Source organism: Ictalurus furcatus, chromosome 22, assembly GCF_023375685.1.
Source record: "Ictalurus furcatus strain D&B chromosome 22, Billie_1.0, whole genome shotgun sequence".
Classification (NCBI taxonomy): Eukaryota; Metazoa; Chordata; class Actinopteri; order Siluriformes; family Ictaluridae; genus Ictalurus; species Ictalurus furcatus.
The window spans coordinates 3544646-3566306 of record NC_071276.1 but is presented as its reverse complement, the minus strand read 5'-3'; the positions used below and the strand labels follow the sequence as shown (position 1 = coordinate 3566306).

Here is a 21661-nt window from a genome sequence, read left to right as displayed (position 1 = left end):
GAATACCAAGGCATGATAACATTTACATGAAGCCACACCTACCAAAACTCTCTTTCACACTATCCTCCACAAGTCATGTTTTAAGAACACATTAATTTGAACATCATGGAAGATATTCAGTGATGCAGTGATCCAGTTACAGTGATCCAGTTACAATTCCTAAAAGCTGCTTCTTTCATGTCGGTGCAGACTTTACATGTGCTTTGTGCTTGGGATATACAGTATACAGTTATGCCCTTCTTAGTGTGCATGTCCACACAAAAATTTATGTAATCAGTTGTGTGATCTCTCTGTCTAATCTAATCAAGGAAAGGCAGAGGACTGGTACACAAAACAGATCTTTCAGTAGATTTGAAGACTACATGAGAGCTTTATTAAAATTCAAATACTAACCTTTATAGGTAAGGCGGAAATTGTTCGTAATCTTGAATAATGATCTAGAATAGTATGCAGTATACAGTTTCTGCCTTGGTGATGAATGCCATTTCCATATACAGTATTTGTTTTCATCCTCTCATTTGGTTTCTGTCCATATGTTTTGCATTGATTAGTCTGCCTTTTATGTTCTGTAAGTAAGTAAGGTATTTATCAATACAGTACAATTAATAAAAAAACAAACTACATATAACAGCAAGAGTAGAACATGATAAATGTTGGCTTACCTATGGTTTCTGGACAGTCTCTTATTTGCGGATTAGCTGTCCTCCCCAGTGATACACCTAAAACTTGGACACATACTACACTGCTCAAATACACATTTGTCATGTCAAAATAGTTTACACATGTCGAAATAGTTTATTAGAATAGGAATGAGGTAACAAAATAAAATAAATGGAATGTAATTCAAGAGATTTAAAACATATATGTTTTAAGACAATATTTCCAAAATCAAGAAACTTATTTATAGATGACACCAGTAGCCCTCTAATAATATTTGACTATATTTACTTCGGTTATTGTGAAAAGAGAGATTTAAAATAAAATAAAAAAGGTATCCATACACTATCAGAATGTATTATGAAGCTGCGACGCAGTGCTTCTGTGCATCAAACTGAGGTCATAAGTGGTCTGTAGGCTATATGGGGCAGCAGCTAAAAAAATGTAAGCATATTTAATTTCATATTAACAGAAATTTGGAAGAAAAATGGTTTAATTCTGGAGCTCACTAAGGCAAGGTTTACATTGGGCTACTGGAACAAACCAGTGACAAAATTAAAAGAACCGGCATGAATAAACAGACTGGAGTTTATAGGTGATCTCCACCATTTCGGCCGAGTGTTCTCTGGTAAGATTAAACAAAAAGTTAACTGTTTGGACAGAGTGATGGAACCATTCCTGTAACATTACCTCTAATGTAACACAATGGCTTAAAGACAACAACGTGAAAGTATTGGAGAGGCTGTCACCAGGCCCTGACCCGTACCCCATAGAAAATTTGTGGACTACCCTGAAAATTGTGTCCAAGCGAGGAGGCCCACAAACCTGTCTGAGTTACACTAGTTTTGTCAGGGGGGCTAAAATTCCAGCACAGTATTGTGAGAAGCTTGTGAAACGCTACCCCAAGATTTACCCAAAGAATTAAAAGGCAATGCCACCAAATGCTAACAAAGTGTATGTAAACTTTTGACCCATTGAAAATCTGATATAGTAAATATTATCAGAATAAAATAAAATAAGAAATAGTCTCATAACTTATTTTGTAATGACCTCGAATGGGGAAAAAAGTACCTAATTGACTTACATTGGAAACATAGGAAATGTAGAGTAACAGGAAATATGTGGATATATACAGTTGCCCAAAATTTTGGGGGTAAATATTTAGCTTGAAAGTGTGCTTGGTGTATCTTTCTTTAATATAAATGCAATTTAGTTTTGACATCAAATTGTAATGAACGCCATTTCCCTGTATGATTTCAGCCTCAACCTTGCCCAGATACACACACCGACAGCCCCGCCTCGTCTGTATACTAACACCTGTGATTCATTTCCCAGCTCATCAAGAACACTACAGTATATATACCTGTACTATCCTCACCTTTACCGCACAGCATTGCACCTATCAAGTGCTCTTGCTCTGCCGGTGTTCCGTTCTTGAATTTGTCTCAGTCTTATGGATTATTGAAATGAACATTTATGTCTCCAACAATAATTGCTTTTTCTACAGAAACAACCAACTACAAGATGAAGTCTATGAACACCTGTAGAAATTCAGAATATGGCTATAAGGGTTTACATTTCTACAAAATGCTTTACATACTACATATTAGGTGCCATCACAGACAGAGAAAGTGATATTTACACAGTGAAATGATGTTATCAATCTTGGAGAGATGCAAAAACAAAAGTAGAGGTAGGTAGCTAGGGGCGTAACTTGGCCTTGACATTCAAAGCTGTAGCTCGGAAGATTTTTTCTTTAGCCCTAAATAATTCTCTACTTGGAACGTTTTGTCACTACGTAACAATGTTGTAATTTTGTACCTTCAGTGAACGGAGTGTTGTATTTTATCTTCAGTGAACAGAGGCAAGACCAATCAGACAGGGTTTACAGGAAAACACGTGGAAATACTCATGTCTTCTTGGTTGACGGCTCTCAATTCTGCCAAACACTAGCTCACACAGTCTGTCAGTGTGAGGGGGAAAAAATTGATGTACACCAATTTTTTATTATTTATTTATTATATTTTACTAGTAAAGAGCTGAAACTGAAACACTACCATCCTCTCATGCTGAGCAGGAAAACAAGGTGTGTAAATGCCTACATGAGTTTCAAATTACGTGACCATGATATGAGCAGAGCATAAGGACCGATAACGTACTTTACATGGTACTGTAGCAGCTAAACCCATACAATGATAGCTTAGTTGTGTCTCCCCTTGGCTAGCGACACCAAACTAGTGGTAGTCCTGCAAACATGATAACACCCGAGGCACGTTTTATGATTTTATTTTTTTAAGCAATTAGCCCTCACATGTAAAAAACAAAACATAACAAAAAATAAATGTAAAGAGTCTATTTAGAAGTATGTTATTTGATGGAGAAGAATCTGGGCTCAGCCCTGGATGATAAACAGTCCAGTTAAGCTGTTATAGTCCTAAAACTTTCATTATGTGTAACTCTCAACTTTTATTTTGTATTTGAAATCTGAAAAAAATAATAAATTGTGAAAGATACTGTATGATTATGGCCAAAACATGAAAATGGTTAACTTTTTGTTTTTTTAAAATTGTTCGAATGTATTCGGTCAGTGTTTGTCAGTATTATAATAGTATGCCTTTGTGGTATGTAGATCCTAAACAATGAAAGCATAAGCCTGAAAATGGCTGTTAGGATCAATGATGAATATTACTGACTAGTGTTAGTTATGTGAAAATACAAGGGAAGAAATAAACACTGGCTTCACAGAAATATTACTTTATGTACATCAAACAACATTTAAATGAATAGAATTTATTCAAATCAAAAATAACAAACATAACTGAATCATCCTAAATACATTAGCTTACACAAACAAAATTAAATTTAAGGCTTAGATCAGGTAAAAATTTGCAGCTTTTTAATAGTGTACCATAAAATGTACCTTTTTTATTTTTATAATGCTCATTTTTTAACTAGTGGCCACCCGCTGAAAATGCTCTAGAATCACTCTGTCAAATGCACTAGATCACCCCTGATCACAGACATCTCTCTGTGATTCTATCTGCAAATTGTAGGAAACAGTGGAGGGTGCAGGTGTTTGGAAAAGATGACCACAAGTAAGGGAACATGAACCCCCCCCCCCCCCCCCATCCCCCCACTGCCGACTGAGCTACAACAGACACACAAATTAAGATATTTTTTTAATCACACAATTCTATCATCACATAGCCAATGTCTTAAACTTTTTATTTCATTTAACTTTGTATATGCTGAAATCAAAACCCCCACCACAAATAAACCCACAGATCAAACCATATTATGTAAGTATGTAAGTATTACCAGTTATAAGAGAAACATGATTATATTACTTGTACTAATATGTGATTCAGATTCCGTAACCTCCTAAACTAAGTACATGAAATAAATGTTAAAAGAAAAGCAAAATAAAAAATAAAAAACAACATGATAGCACACGAGATACTTGTTAGTTAATTAAGTTACTTTGATGAAGTTATTTTGAGGAATCATTCTTTTATGATGAACAGTGTACTAAAGAGTGTAAAGTATCACAATCACTCATAGTGTCAACTACATGAAAAGTTAAGGAAAAGTCCAAAAAGAAACCTACCCTACATGTAAAGTACAGAAAAACAAATGCACACTATATGAATTTTAGATCAATATCCCTGCATTCACCATGCACAAATTAGTTTAATTTCTCTAGATTATTTATCTCTAGTCCTTTGCCTGATCTACTACCTGAGAGAGTACAGTAGAATATATGATTGTATAGAATAATCTGGGATTTGAAAATTGATTCTTTTCCCCCCAATGATCAGTTTATATAATTGAGATTTGTTTCAACAGCATTACAGCTTTGATTTTCAGTTGATTCTTTGCTGGAATCTTCACTCTATTCTTCACTTCTGCTTGATTCCTAGTTTGATTTTTCACTTGATCCCTCACTTGGTTTTTCAGTCCAAGAATCCTTTAATGGGTGGGTTTTCTGGGAGTTTTGCATCACCTTTGTAGAAAAGCATCACCTTGATTTCAGCAAAGCTGTTGGGCAGAAGGTATGAAACCTGCAGAATAGCAAAAGAGTTAATATATTGAGACTGTTACATAATATTTCCCAAGCCCCACACAATAGTAATGCATGGAGAGTGTATGCAGATTGTCACACACTGCTGGCTTTTGTGTTTTTGATTTGACTTTGGATACAAAATCAATACTTTGACACTGATCGGGATTGGAAGACGCTATAATTTTTTTTGGTAATACTGTTGTGGATTCTGGGCAAGAATGGTCAACATCACTGTCTTCAACTACTGATACCACTGAGACTATACTGTATGTCATCATGTCCGTAGTTGCAGATTTGCAGGTTGCTTTGCCTGAAGTTTTCAGAACAGACAGACATGTTCTGTCTGTGATCAACTAAAAGGACTTGGTTTAATAATGGTTTGATTGTGTGTGTGTGTGTGTGTGTGTGTGTGTGTGTGAGAGAGAGAGAGAGAGAGAGAGAGAGAGAGTATTATAGTGCATGTGTGAGTATGACAGTGTATGTGTGAGAGTGTGACAGCTTGTGTCAGAGAATATGATGGTGTGTCACAGTCTCTCTCTCTCTCTCTCTCTCTCTCTCTCTCACACACACACACTCACACACACACACACAATCAGTCCCCATTTATCTTTTTTTGATGTTTCCTTTTTCACTGGGTTTCAAAAATTCAGTTTATCGGACATTTCATTGCAGTGTTGTGGTTATTATTTTGGTATTGCAAGAAGCTGAGCTATTCACACCTAAGCGTTCAGAAACCAAGTCATTAGCTGCGTTTACATGGACAACAATAATCAACTATTAACCCAACTAAGACCATACTTTGATTAAGAAACTACCATGTAAACAGGAATTTTTAATTACCTTAGTCTAATTAAGGTCATACTCGAATTAAGCTCTAATCAAATTAAGACAGGTGGAGTATTCCTGTTTCAGTCGCATTATGGACGTGTATTACAGACATGTAAACACCTTAATCATATTATGAACGTCGTGTGAGAGTTTTCACCGCATTTTGCATCAGGACACGATCACACACGGCAGTGCTCAACATTTTACGGCAAACAAGAGAGTACGGCTGTGTCCCAAACCGCATTCTTGAAAACTATAGGCCTGTAGTGGGGAAAATAACATGTATCTCGGCTACTATATAGACGGTGAGTACACGATTTGAGATGCAGCCCACGGCTTCAAGCAGTTGTCTATTAGCACGTATAGCATGACAAATAAACTGCACTTAAAGCGTTTGTAAAAAAAAAATTAATAAAAACACCCAAAACTGTATACGAACCATAACGAAGACGAACTGTATGTTGATACGTGAAATTCTGGAGGGACGTCGGACGGCGTGGCGCAGTGACGTAATGACGTGTGCTATTAATCTAATTATGTTCCATAACATGTAAAACGGGAACATGACAGGAGAATTCTAAAAGCGACTCATGTAAACACCTTAATCACATTATTATCTTACTCAGAGTAAGGTCAATAATTAGATTACTGCTGTCCATGTAAACGTAGTCACTGTTAGTTTTAGTAACTTTTACATATTTGATTAAAATCACAAGTTTGTGATTTTAATTCAAATTCTAAACCAAACCACGAGACTGATTACTTTATGAAACCAATTAATCAAATTTACAGTGAAGCACCTATATTCCTGGTATGTACCTTGCATTTCTAATGCTTCCTGATTAGGAACAGACCCATTTCCCCAACAATGTGACAGCAAAGTATATCACAAAATATGTAAATTATTTTACTACATTTTACAGTTAATGTAATGTTGTACTTTATTCTGTTGTTCAGTGTATTAATGAAGAGTAACTTTGCAGCCATTCTGTGATCTTTCGTTGCTATGCCATTGTTGCACAAAAGCTCAAGCAGAGCAAGTGCAGATATTATTGAACAGTGCCATTTGGTTTTCTAATATATTCTGGTTGTTCAACTCCAGCATTCAATTACCAGTTATAAGTATGTGAATTTAGATTTTCAGCAATTTTGTTTTGTTTTGACAGAAATAGTATATGTTTAATATTCAGTAATCAATAGAATAAGCCTAGTTCAAGAGATACCGGAATCCCCTGCACTCAGTGTTGCTCATTAACTCCTTAGTTTCCTGTATAATTGTTCCTCAGTTTATAACTCATAGCAAAATATTTTTTTAATAAAAAGTCAAATTAATTACACATTAATAAGTGTCATTTGCTCTTGAAGCTTCATTACCGAGTCTATTTTGTCTGTAGTGATCCATAATTACAAAACTGTTCACCTAAAATCGTGTCATGAGACCGACAGTGGGACAGTGTGAATAACTGGTATATGTGGATCTACTGGTAATAACTGGTGTGGTTGTTTTGCTATGCAGCTACAGGTTGCACATTATGAAATCTTTGTCGAATATGATTTTTAAATAAAGTGCACAGAGTATAGAAAGTGTGCTTTTGTGATTTTAATTGGATTTCTATGAAGTTTATGCTTCACTTGAAGCAAATTCGATATATAAGATATATAAGGGCAGTGCGGCCGGTGAGCTGGAAGTTGATGCTTTACTTTGACGCCGGCGCTGTGGATTGACTCACTTGTTAAAATGGAATTGAATGAGGTTGTAATGTGCGTCCAGTGTGAACTGGCCTTAATTCCATTTCAACATGAAATTTAGGAGCACCATTAGTCATTACCCCTTTAAAATGACTGACATTTCATTCCTAAAAGTCATTTCAGACCAATCATGAATTAGAGAACACACAGACAACCTGTGCATTAAAATGTAAAGTTGACTGTTTTTAGATGCAATTTATATAAGTACGGTTTTGGATACACCCTACAATGTAGAAGAGATAAATCATAAAGATAATGCACATATCTACCTCATGTTCCTCCAGTTCCACTGCTGAGTCAAGGTCATTTTTCCTGTAGAATCTGAGATGTTTGATTGGATCTTCCTCTTCCTTTCCATAATTTAATTTGGCAGTCTATAATGGATGAAGACAAAAAGTCACAAATATTTTGTAAAATACAGATTTTGTAGTAAATGAAGCAATTTAAGACAGTTACATTGTTTTTGCTTATATTTTTTCCATGCATCTGTTGTAGCTAGTGTACAAACTTAATGGTGTAAAAACTGAACTATCTTCTAAAAGAGCAACATCAGACATACAGTATGTACATAGCATTATTGTTATTGGAGTGTTATCTCATGCTAAAGTAAAAAAAAAAAAAAAAAAAATTAAAAAAAAAAAGTATGTTAAGATTCTTTATTGGTTTCTGTAGCCTATAGTGGCTTTAAAACCCTTAAACTTGAATATCTGACAGGCTGTATTAAAAAATAAATAACAAAAAATAGAATGTTAAAAAAACAAAAACAGCACAAGGTCTCAAAATCTTAAGGCACTTAAAATTATAGGAGTTCTATATTATTTTTTTGTCACTTACCTTGACAGCAAAATGGTCTTCAGTGATATTTTTTTCTGTGATCCACTCCCGCCATCTTTGAAATTTAGACTGACACACACACACACACACACACACACACACACACACACACAATGTTTTCCAGAATCCTCGGTCAGTTACCAGGTCAGCTGATGTACTTCAACCTCCATGACAGCAACAACCGATTACCTGATTTCTAATAACACACCTGTTTGGTGCTCTTTGGATTTTACCTCTGATTGCACCACACCTCAACATTTGACTGCTTTATGGTTATCGATTGTTTTCTGTCACTTTTATTTTGGTAGCCTGTGTTTAACACGAATGAAAAGTGCAACATATTTAATGATAATGAAATTTGAATGATTTTTGCATTAGTGCTGAAAAAAACATAATTGAATTTAAAATAATTAATTAAAATTAAAGAAATATAACATAATTAAAGACATTTTAAAATTCCATTGCTAATATGGAATATAGCTAACTGACTATCTAATGTCCTGTCTTCCTGAGGCCTGTTTCACAAAGCCAGTGAAACTCTGGTTTTTCGTTGTCAATTTACCCTACATGGCTAATCTGCTCTGGAGCAGTTTTATTCTGGGTAAGAAAACTCAAAACCCAACTTGGACCAATCAGCTATGAGCAAAGTGATATAAATCTGATGTATCAAAGTTAATTCTTTAGTGTTTGTGTTGGCTTTTCCCCATGACCATCTATATGAAAGATATCAGTTTTCACCAGATTGTTTAGCACATAAACAATGTGACATGCTGAAGCCACATGCTTATTGTACCGCAATTTGCGAGTGGTACATTTCTTGGGGTGGAATTATTACTGTCCTAATATATTTTCACAAATTGATATTTATTTTATTCATATTTAATTAAAAAATGTACATTTATTTAAACATGAAATTACATGAAATATGTTGGGGTTTATACGTTTTTAATCTGTTTATTTTCATTGTGAGCCTATGAAAGTAAACTTAAGCGTTTACAAAATCAGCCGTTTTCCCGAGCTTTGGTAACCGCAATGATAAGATATTTGTGGTTATTGTAGTTTTAAATTATTCATATTTCTGCATAATAATTTCTTGCTCTTCAACCGGAAATATGCGCGACTGCTTTTTCACAATGACATCAGTTTACTTCCGCTTTTCCGCAAAGCAGAGTATTTGTACTTCCATTTTACCTTCACATACTCAACAACTCGAAATACGAACAGTGAAGTTAAGACTAATAATGTTTACGCATTTACAATCAGGTTCTATTGGTAAATTTATTGATCATTTCCAATTTACTATTCTGTACCTGTTTTACATGGTTGGGAAAGTAGGATAGCTAGGAGCAACATTAGCAACAGGAACATTGCAGGAAAACACAACAAAAATGCATTGCAGGAAAACACAACAAAAAGAAAACTAAACTCTGTAATCATAATGTTAGAGAACTATTCATCTGAGAAACCTCTTCATTGTTCCTCATGGACCTGTGACATTGCCCTCTCACTGTCACCTCATCGACAACTACATTCGAAACTATAAAAAGTACAACTTTAACCATGAATAAATTTGGCTTTTATCTTACAATCCAGAATCTGTAGCTAACAGCAGTAATATGGAAACATGGTTGCAACAGGAGTTTGTGGTCTGTACTGCAGTAACCTAATTAAGAATATGGTCTACAGACTTTCTATTCGCAAAACAAAAAGCTAACATATTGATAATATCAACTACCATTATACTAGCACCTTCACTAATGTAAGGGCTAGAAAAGACGAAAACACGTATCTTCATAATCAGGTACTGGCTTTCCTAATCAGGTACTGTGCAATGAAGAATTTGTAGCCTTTATCAAATTTGGAACGTGTCATAAACGAAAATTTGTTTGCAAGTCGTTGTACATCATGTAGCAATATTTGTGGCAGATGAACAAGGGACTAGGTAAACTCCATGCTGGTGGCACTAGCATTCCACTATGCTGGCGGACGTAAACGACACCGCTCCGAGTCAGAATGGAAGTTGCCTTACATCAAGTGAAAAGAGCTTATTGGCTGTTTGCCGCAAACAGCTCTGGCTTTTATGTGAATGCGCAAGCTGAGTAAACGTTGATTCAGAGTTAAAACCTGGGTTGACTGAAAAAGTTGATAAACAGCGTCATGACGAGGCCCGTCATAACCCGAGGCCTGTTTCATGAAGAGTTGCAGAGTAAGTTTTGAGTTGACAAAACCAAACAAATCCGACCTGTCAGCCTGTTTCACGAAGCCAGTTTTAGTGTCTTCCCAGGTATGTTGGAGTTTAATTTGAGCAAACGCTGGTTTGTCGGTCTCAACAACGTGTTGCTTCGTGAAACAGACCTCTCGATAAAATCAGTAAAACTCAAAAAACTGAGGGACAGGTTGTAGGTTTTCTCTGGATTTCAAAAAACAACTTAAAACTCAAAATTTCACTCACATCAGTTTTCATTGTTTCATCCAGCCATTTCTTCACCACTTCCTAGTAACACACACACACACACACACACACACACACACTATCATTTTGCAAGTGATCCTGATCAGCTAAATAGACTAGAATGAATTAGCATGTCACTAGCACATGGCAAATGATAAAAATGGCCAAAATACTAATAAGAGTGTTTAAAAGGTCAGTATTCAGTAATAGAAACTGGTAATTTGGTAAACAATTGTAAAAATGAAGATGTCTAACCTTCTTTTTTTCAGGATTATTCAACTCTTGTTCAGCACAATCCAGCTTTTTGGCACAGATGAACTTATAAAGCTCACGTTTCTCAATTCTTGTAATGATTTCCTTTGACCTTTCGAGACCATCCTTATCTGACCGCATAATTTCCTGAAGAATGTCATCTGAAAAGAGGGAGATAACTATATAGAACCAACTCCAGTAGCCGATACTGCAGTGTATTCATTTAAATTCTATTAAACTGTATTAAAAAATTTACAGTAGATCACAGGCTTTGTGAAAAAGCCCAGCCAAACGATGTGTGTGAGTATATTTTATGTTTAATAAAAACATATAAGATGGAAATATCTGACAAAAAGTATTGTCTAGGTGAGACAGAGGTGTGAACCTGTGAGTTGCCGGTATCTTTTAGGGTCCATAACTTTATCAGAGATCATGCCACTCAAGCCAATGTAATTAGCTGCCAAAAGTGCATCAACAATCCTGTAAATATGAGAGGAATAAACATTATATTTGACCAGCACGACAACTGGTGTTTGCCTAAATCTCACATGAAATTTAACGCAGTTTGATTTTCCAAGTTAACTCACATCATTTCTATTGCCACCACAACCTTGTGCTTGCAGACATTGTTGTGAAGCATGTATCGATTATGGAAAAGTTCATACATGTTCATCGCTTCCTTGATGAAAAAAAAAAGAATAGAAAAAAATTATGTTGTAATATCATGTCTTGGTGCATTAACAACTTCCCACACATTAAAACTTACTTTATCTCTCATGCAAATCTGCTTTTCTTTCTTCTCGTTGGTGCAAACGCGTGCAAACATCATAAAGCGCTTGTGTGAGAAGTTGTTTTTCATTCCCAGATGTTGGGAATCTCTGGAAAAGGGAAATATAAATATATAGCATGTTATACCTTTCATAGAAAGTTAACATTGAATGGCATTAATTAAAAACAAACATGCATTTCACAGACAAAATGTGCACAAGGCAAACTCACCTGCTGATATAATCCATTTTGTCAACATCAATGCCTGTGCGTTTATTGGCCACAATTTCATACAAGTAAGACTTTTCCTTGCCTCTTCCTTCGTAGGACCACTGCATGAGGCAAACCATATACAGATAATAAGAACAAAAAACAAACAAACAGAAATTGACTGTGAGAGTTGTCTTATAATGAACTTTTAGTCTACCTATGGCCATTTTGACCCACATACACTCCTAGAAAATGGTTTCTTCTTTAAGTGTTCACTGGATAATTAGCGGTTCTCAGCTTCATTAAAATAGTTCTACTTGAAGACCTTTAATCCTTCCCCCAGCGAACAAACAAAGAATCCCTAAGAGTTCCTAATATTCTAAGGTACAAAAGAAATTTGTAAATGCCACGATTTGTATTTTTGTCATATGAAAAAAGATCGTAGGGCTTAGACAAGTCAAACATGTCAATGATGTCACCATCTTAGCAGGAGTCTCCACTGAGTTCAGTTGAATTTAAAAATGTCCATACAGACTTTTGCTAAAAATGCCTACATTGTGCTGCTTTTTTGATGTACGAATCACTGGCACTTTAAAACAATAGAGAACAAGTAACCAGTTTTGTGTGTTCATTTTTTAAATCAATGTGTTTATTTATTTTATTTTTTTATTTATGCAGAAATTAAAGCAGGGTTATTGACCCCCTTCCTGTTCTCATAATTGTGCTCGGGAAGCCACATGTTAAGCGGGTGAGGTTTCAGTCACAGTTTCTGCCTTGGTGATGAATGCCATTTCTATATACAGTATTTGTTTTCATCCTCTCACTGGGTTTCTGCCCAACTGTGTTCATATGTTTTGCATTGATTAGTCTGCCTTTTATTTTCTGTGTGTCATTGTTCACTGTGAAGTATTATCTTATCTTATGTTACTAGCTACTTTAAGACTGAGCCTTGTATGCATGTATGTATGTATGTATGTACAGTGTATATATATGTATTTTTTATATATGTATTTTTATTATTATTATTACATTATTAGAAGGTCTCGAAGGTGGTGGTCCTTCAATAAGCTCATGGATGAACTTGAAGTCTTCAGGTTTAAAATGTAAATCTTCACCGTCTTCATCTTGATAACATCCACTCGTCATCTTCTCCTCAATGCCATTTTGTATCAGCAGGTCAAACATTTTGCCTGATTGTGCTTCATGCTATACCATAAAAATAAATAAAAACATGTAAAAGAGCAATATAAATAAACTAATCAATCAATATGTATTATTTAGCTATGATGACAATGTACCATTTACACCAGATCTCATCAAATGAACACCCTGAACTTTCAGACTGAAAATGAACAGAATATTTGTTTTGTTTACAATCACAAAATTGCTGGTACTGTAATGCAAAGACGGGTGTTGTTGGTAAATGTATACGCTCCAAACTTTGATGACATGGAATTTGCTAATAGATTGTTGAGCAATCGCCCGTTCTTAAATACTCACCTGTTGATTTTCCGGGGGAGATTTAAACTGTGTTTTTGACCCAAATTTAGATCGGTCTAATCCCCGTTCTCTGAATCAACCTGCTATGTCTAAAACATTTTCCGATTTTATGTGTCAGAATGGTCTCGTTGATCCCTGTAGATCCCGTAACCCCTCTCTTAAAAAGTTTTCTTTCTTCTCCCAGGTGCATCATTCCTATTCGAGGATTGATTATTTTTTTATAGACAGCACTCTTGGTCCTTGTGTAGTCTCTTTTGACTATTTGGGTATTGTAATTTCTGATCATGCGCCTCTACAATTAGATATTCATCTTTCTATTTATAAACGTAGCCCACTGCCTTGGAGATTTAACTCTCTTCTTTTGGCAGACAGTGAATTCTGTGAGTTCATTTCTACTTCTATTGATGACTTTCTTTTCTTCAATCAGAATGACTCCACCTCTTAAATCCTATATCAGAGGGCAGATTATTTCTTACTCTGCTCTCTGTAATAAAAACACACTGCTAGGGTTAATGAACTTACATCTGCTATCAGTAACCTCAATCAAAGATGTGCATTGAACCCTTCTCCAGAACTTCTTAAACAGCATCTTGACTTGCAGGCAGAATTTAATCTTATTTCGATTAAAGAGGCGGAACGCTAGTTGTCACGTACTCGTGGTTCATATTATGAACATGGCGACAAGCCGAGTCGTTTACTGGCACATCAGCTGCGGCGACAGGCCACTTCCCATCTCATACCTAGTATTTAAAACACTTATAATATTGTCACTACAGATCCCATGGAAATTAATGCTACTTTTAAATCGTTTTACTCTTCTCTTTATAAGTCCGAATTTCCTACAGACAATACTAAAGTGAATGCATTTCTTCAAAACCTTTGTTACCCTGTTATTGATTCGAATACTGTCATGCAACTGGAATCCCCACTCTCTCTTGAAGACAGTTTAATTTCAGTTAAAATTCAATCTAACAAAGCTCCTGGCCCGGGCGGGTTTCCAATTGAATTTTTTAAAACGTTTATTGTAAAATTAGCTCCATTGCTTTTGGCTATGTTCAACGAATCCTTGGAATGTGTGTCTTTGCCTCCAACTCTGACACAAGCCACGATAGCTCTCCTTCTTAAGGAGGGTAAGGATCCATCCTCATGTGGTTCTTATAGACCGCTGTCTCTGCTTAATGCAGATGTAAAGGTGTTGGCGAAAGTAATGGCATCTCGTTTAGAGAATGTACTCCCTTATATTATATCTGAAGAGCAGAACGGTTTTTATAAAGGGACGACAATTGTTTTCAATACCTGTACACTCTTTAATATAATTTATTCAAAGCATTCGGCTGAGCTTCCTGAGATTTGCAGACTTGCATTACCCAATTTTCAATTCTATTACTGGGCTGCGCACATCCATAAACTTTGCTACTGGGTTAAATCTCCTGGATCTTCTTGGTGTAAATTGGAACTATCTTCTTGTAGGGAATCCTCTTTACCTGCTTTACTTTATTCCGCTCTACCTACAAAATCTCCCTATATACTGATAATCTAGCTGTTCTCAGCACATTTAAGATTTGGTATAAATTTAGACGGCGCTTTAAGTTTGTAGGTGCATCCTCTTTGGGTCCTTTAGACAACAACCATCTATTTCCTCCATCGTGTTTGGACTCCACATTTTAAGTGTGGTATGACAAGGGCATTAAACAAGTTAGAAATCTGTATGCCGATGGTGTCTTTGATAGCTTTGCTAATCTGTCATCTACTTATGACCTCACATGTAAATGAATCATATGAAAATGAATAAATAAATAAATATAAACAATCACAAAATCCTCACCTTCCAGTTTTTTAAAGCTTCTGTAGTTTCACTTTCTCCTGTTTCTGAAACCTTGTTGGGAAGAGAACAAAAACAGCAAAAATAAAAGAAATAACTCTATATTAAACCAAGGTCTTGCATTTATCTTAGCTATTTAAATGAAATAATCAAATTTAACCTACTGGTAAATTTAAAGTTATTCAGATTGTTCAGTTACCATTTTCTCTGCTAGCTCCTTCAAGACTTCTTCAAATGAATGTGAGAACGGGCCATGACCTTCAATTGAAAAACAGACTACAGATTAAGTTTCACAATTACATCAGTTATAGGTATATACATATTACAAAACAGTCAAATGGACAATATTTATGTTAGTTTCCACCATTGCATTGTTGTTCCCATGGTGACAAATGCATTGTAGTTACACTTGTGTTTCTCTTTGAGTCCTGTTTTAGTCTAGCCCTGTCTCCACCTCATCCTAGTAATGCTTTTTTTCCGATAGCATTCACTAGTTCTGTGTTAGCCCCTTTGTTTAATTCTACTAATTTGTTTTTCTTTCACTAAAGAACAATTAATTTGCAGAAATAAAGGCCTATGCATGCACTGTTGAGAAAAGGACACTATGGTAATGAGGTACACAGTATCAGTTACACTTCCTGCTGTCATATCACAGCAAACCAGTGCAGCAAAAATTGTAAAAGACCTCTGGCAGTGAATAGATCACCTCCAAAAAGACCTGAAAAACACAACAGCAAGGGAAAAAAGTCCTAAAAAAGTCCTAAAGAGAGTAACCAACTGTCAGCTGATCTGGAAGCAAAACTGGAAGCTTTTAAGGGTATGTCTTATTGTTATTTTAATGGCCATCTCATTATTTTTATTAAAATGACATTTATTTTTCATTATTATAGGTGTTTTATGAACCTATTAAATTATAGAATGGTACACTATTCTGCTAAGCTTGAGATCAAAAGCCTAAGGCCATTGCAAACTGTCTGTGAAATTTGGCAAAATCCTTACGAAGAAAGAGAATATATTCTCTTTATTATATTTTCCACATATGTGATCTTTCGAAGTATGGTGACTGATGGCACATGCAGCATTATTCCACTTGCATACCCTGTCGAAAATGTATCTCTTCCATATGTAAACAATGTACACAGCTGTCTCCATGAAGCACTGAGCAAGACGGTGGCCAGGAAACCCACGTGGCGACCCCTACGGCCATTCCAATGTATTTCTATTTCAATGGTTCTAACACTGACTCTGCGAAGTATTACGTGAGTTTTCCATATTCCAAGCGTTTGTTATTGGTTCACTCGTTATTGTTTTGACCTCATTCTTGATTCAGGTTTTGCCTCATTTATGCCTGTTTGCCAGTCGCCTGACCCATTGCCTGTTTTTTGACCACGCTTCTGTCTGATGTTTTGGATTTGTCTGCCTGCCTCTCTTTAAGTAAAATCTCTTATCTGCACTTGCGTCCATCCTAGTGTCCTTTACATTTATTACATGACACCTGCTTACACAATACAGTATATAAACAGATAAAACAGTATAATTGTGAAGTCATGCCAACTGCACAGTTTATCTAAGCTGTGGAATATATTATTTTATTAAATATGTCACTATTATATTATAATACATGATATTATCTTCTGTTAGTAAGTCACAAATAGATTCTGGTTGCATCTGGATTTAAATTTGGTTTGTGTTAATCAACTATCTAATTGTTATAGTCTAATGCATTATGAATAACTCACCCAGGTCATGACACAATCCTGCAATCTGAACACAGAACATATCAATACTAGTTATTTTTTCATCTTTTGAAACTTCATGAGTTTCTTGACCTTCTTGAGCTTCTTGATCTTCTTGACCTTCTTGATCTTCTTCACCTTCTTGAGCTTCTTGACCTTCTTGAGCTTCTTGACCTTCTTGAGCTTCTTGATCTTCTTGACCTGCTTGACCTTCTTGAGCTTTTTGAGCTTCTTTAGCTTTTTGAGCTTCTTTAGCTTTTTGAGCTTCTTTAGCTTTTTGAGCTTGAAGTTGTTGAGCTTTCAGACTTCGTACAAGTTCCCCTGCCAGATGACACACACTGTTAAAAGAAACAAGACGTAGTATGACCATTGTTATCATTATTGCAAGATATTACATAATTATGTATTTTAGTGAGTGTTTTCAGCAGCATATCAAAAGTAATTGTAGATTGATGACCTTTATTAAAAAAAAAAAAAAAATGAATTTACATTACAGAATTAATTCATAGAAAAGCTCCCAACAACAGTTTATGTTAAAAAATTCCCTGTCTAAAAGTGCATAGCAACTGTGAGCTGACTGTCAGTTCTTTCTTTCTTTCTTCTTATATTTTGTTAAAGTTGCATAGTTATGGTTTGCAACTGTCCTGTTGTTTCAGGACATTTCACCCTTCCCTGAGTTTTAAGAACTTTATATTTTCAATAGACATCCACTAGACTGGAAAGCATTGCTGATTATTTACTGATATCCCTTCTCAAGGTATTAAAATCTTGAGAGTTCACTCAACCTTTCCAAACACTCACAGAAAGATTTAAAAATGCACCCATTCTACATCATCCTGATCCTTCTCTCCCATTTGTAAATGGCATAGGAGATGTACTCTCTCAACATCATGGTAATTCTGCAAAGCTTCACCTGTGTGCATTCTTCTCAAAAGTCCTGCTAGAGGAATGATGACATTGGCTCTAGGGATCTGAACATCCCTTCTGCATACACACTGATCAACAAAATCTTGTATATGTAAAGTCTGTGAAATGAATGAATCCAGATCAAGCCAGACCAGCCCTCTTTTTCACTTGCTTCAATTTCATTATAACTTACAGACCTGGGTCAAAGAATACCAAGGCATGATAACCTTTACATGAAGCCACACCTAACAAAACTCTCTTCCACACTATCATCCCCAAGTTACATTTTAAGAACACATTAATTTGAAAATCATGGAAGACATCCAGTGATCCCTACCAGATGAACCATTTCCTTGCTGGAAAAGTGATGTCTCACAAAATGTGCATGAGTTGGTGATCCACTGGGTGCACAAGTCCCTCAGCTCTGGTCATTCAGGTATTTATTGGACCAAAATGTTAGTTGAGAAGTTCTTGTGACAATCTATATTTTCTTATGTTGAGATGTTTGTTAAAGCCTTTACTGTCTGTGCTCAGTCTCGCACTCTGAACAGCAACCAACAGACCGTCTTGAACCTACACCCATCCCACATACACCAGGGTCCTACATGGTTAGGGTTAATGCTAATGGAGAGCTGGTTTTCATGCACTTCATTCATGCATCTAGGGCTATTAAGTGTATTTTGAATGTGTTTATTGAGACTAGCCTTAGCCTATGACAGCAATGTCAATAGTGTTAGCTGTGAGGTAATTTTATGTTGACCTATTCCATATAGGTCAGGTTTTATTGTTGGATTCAGATGGTGAGTGATCGCTGTTACTGGTGGAGTCTGAACCGGTGGTGGAGATTCTGGAGATCCTCGGAGAACTGTTCCAGTACTGGATGGCGAGGCAACCCCCTTGTTATAGAGCCTGGTTGTAGCTATGAGGTTGCAACCTAGAAACACTGAGCCAGGGAGCCTTCAACTATTTCCCCTTGACCCAAGGGGTCAGGTAGAACTGTACGCACACTGACACTTGCTTTCCCTGGAGGAAGATACCCACCTTGCATTAATCCAATATCAGTGCAATCGATGGACTGTGAACTTTTATTTTAACAGACCCGGTTCTAGTCTAATTTGATTGCACTAACTGTACTAATCTTTTATTATTTTGATTCTTTTCTTCTTTTGTATATTTGGGATCCCACTTTTCCACTTTTCCATTTTATTACTTTGCCATTGCACTTGTTCTTATAGTGCATTGCATTTAATATATGCAGTTAAAGTAATCTCTGTGCTTGTGTTATTTCACTGTCGTAATCCAACTTTTGGCTTCAGCGAGTGAACCTATGATCTTCTGATCTGGACAAATTCCGAACATCTAGATACACTGACTACTCATTACTGTCATGCGAATCTGTACTAAATATAATCTGCCTTCTGCATCTCTATTTTTAAAGTAACCTAGTCCCTTTATTGTCACTGATTTTCCTAGTATGCTGTATCAAAATGTCTTTGTAAATGTATTATCATTAAAATTTGTATTATTTGCTCCCCACATTAGCTGCCACTGCCCTCCACCTAACATAGTTTCCTGTTCATATGAATGTGTTGACATTTTTACCCGAGGGAGTGCTCAAAGCGGTTGTGAGAAGCTCCTGGAAAGACACGATAGATTCCTCCCATCTGCTTGATGTTCCTCAGGCGTTGAAACTCTGGTGTGTCAATGATGTCCACCAGCAGCGGATGCATCTTGATATGGCCATGGACAGAGTCATTGAAGATCTGCAATTTAAAAAATTCTCACTTCATCCATAAGAACTAGCAATGCAAATATAGCTGCCATTATTGTTATGTCCATCACTGTTATGTCTTTCCAACAAGGTTATATAGTGAAGTATGAGAATATTTTGCCATAAATACTGCCATCATACAGCATTCCTTAGAATGTTCTAGCTAAGCTGGCGAATGACCAGGAACATTGACATTTATAGTTACATTTATAATATAATATTGGAATAGCAAGACAAATTCTATTGTTTTCTATTGAAGACGTTTAGGTTTGAGCTCAAAAGATGAATGAGACAACAGATCAATTTTAGCTTTAATTTCCTTATATTTACATGTAGATCTGTTAAACAACTTGGCACCTTTTGTTTGAACCCACCCATTTTATTCCAGTGATCAAAAATATTGGCGCATGTGACTGATAGGTGTTTCTTGCTGCCCAGGTGTGATTTGTTAAATTGATTATTTAAAGAATTAATAGCTCTGAAGGTCTACTCTTGGTTTGAGCCCCATGTTTCACCTGTGAAGACCGCATTTCTTGGTAAAATGGATAAACCAACTTGAAGATCAGAGAGCTGTCTATGGAAGAAAAGAAAGCCATTTTGAAGCTGAGAAAAGAGGGAATCTATTTGCGCCATTGCAAAGGCATTGGGCATAGCCAATACAACAATTTGGAATGTCCTGAAAAAGAAAGAAACCAGTAGTGTACAGTACAAACAACCTGTTATGGAACAGGTTGGCCAAGGGAAACAACAGTAGTTGATGTCAGAAAAATTGTGAGAGCTAGGAAGAAAAACTCCAAAACTATAGTTAGTAACATCACCAACAACCTTCAAAGGGTAGGGGTGAAGGTATCTCAAGCCACCATTTGAAGAAGATTTCAAGTGCAGAAATATGGAGTCCATACCACAACATGCAACCCACTCATCAGACGTAAGAATCAAAAAGCCAGAGTGGAATTTGCAAAGAAATACAGAGATAAGCCACAAAATTTCTGGACCCAAGATTAAGTTCAATTAAAGTGATGGAAAAGCCAAAACATACAAGCTCATCTGTGAAACATGGTGGAGGTGGTTTCATGGCTTGGGCTTGCATTGCTTCTTCTGTAATGGCCTCACTAATCTTATTGATGTTGTAACTCATGGTGGTAGCAGCACAATGAATTCAGAAGTCTACAGAAACAATCTGTCTTCTAAATTATGGAGAAATGCATCCAATATAATCGGGAGGAACTTCATCATACAGACAGATAATGACACAAAACACACTGCCAACACAACAAAGGACTTTATCAGTTTTGGACAGTGGAAGGTTTTAGACTGGCCAAGTCAATCACCAGACCTTAATCCAATTGAGCAGCATTTCACTTACTGAAGAGGAGACTGAAGGGAGACACCCCCCCCCCCCCCCTAACTTTAATTCTTTCACTTTAAGACTATCTGTTCCATTATTTTTGCACACCTAAAAATTGGGTGGTCTGCCACCAAAAGCACCATGTTCTGTAGGAGTCTGTAGCAGGTCAGAGGGACAGTTGGAATGGCAAAAAAATAAAATATTCTGAATGATTAAGGCACAACATTTATTTCACCTCTGTGTACGAATGTAGGACCTCAACGCAGAAGCAGCATATATGACCCAAAAATAGAAGCACAAAACAATGGACCCTCTCAGCTAGAAAACCCAACAGATTATGTTGGGTTCATAATCATCATAATGATCATAATGCTATGATGATAACATTAATTTTTTATTAACACTTGACGAATATTTATTATTGTTTTTAAAAAAATGTAAGTCTAGCCACCCAGCCTCTACATCGTACTTCTTCATAAGAAAACACTTAACCATCACTTTGCTAATAAAAATACACAATGTAATAAAAATACATGTCTACACAACTTCTCACCTTGTATCTTTCTGTAGCCATATTTTGACCCGAACCTGAAGCCTTGCTTCAGTTGAATAGATAAGGGAACAAAATTAAGGTAAATATGTTATATAATTCACACAAATCTATGCCCAAAGTTCAGCACATATGTATCTTAAACTACTATACAACATCTCCATATGTTAAGATCAAAATAGCTAGATTCATTCATGTATTCATATATTCTCAGT

General features: G+C 36.0%; 1 protein-coding gene across 1 annotated transcript in view; it reads right to left on the bottom strand.

The window, feature by feature from the left end:
• LOC128599018 (deoxynucleoside triphosphate triphosphohydrolase SAMHD1-like) overlaps positions 1-21661 on the bottom strand; it is a 130607-nt gene that overhangs the window by 28530 nt on the left and 80416 nt on the right. The window contains exons 3-7 of the mRNA XM_053610337.1: positions 21450-21491; positions 19380-19540; positions 16875-17209; positions 15335-15393; positions 15139-15189 (exon numbers count right to left, since the gene is read on the bottom strand). Of these exons, the coding sequence (XP_053466312.1) occupies positions 15139-15189; positions 15335-15393; positions 16875-17209; positions 19380-19540; positions 21450-21470 (627 nt within the window). The 5' untranslated portion in view covers positions 21471-21491. The remainder of the gene's footprint in view (positions 1-15138; positions 15190-15334; positions 15394-16874; positions 17210-19379; positions 19541-21449; positions 21492-21661) is intronic.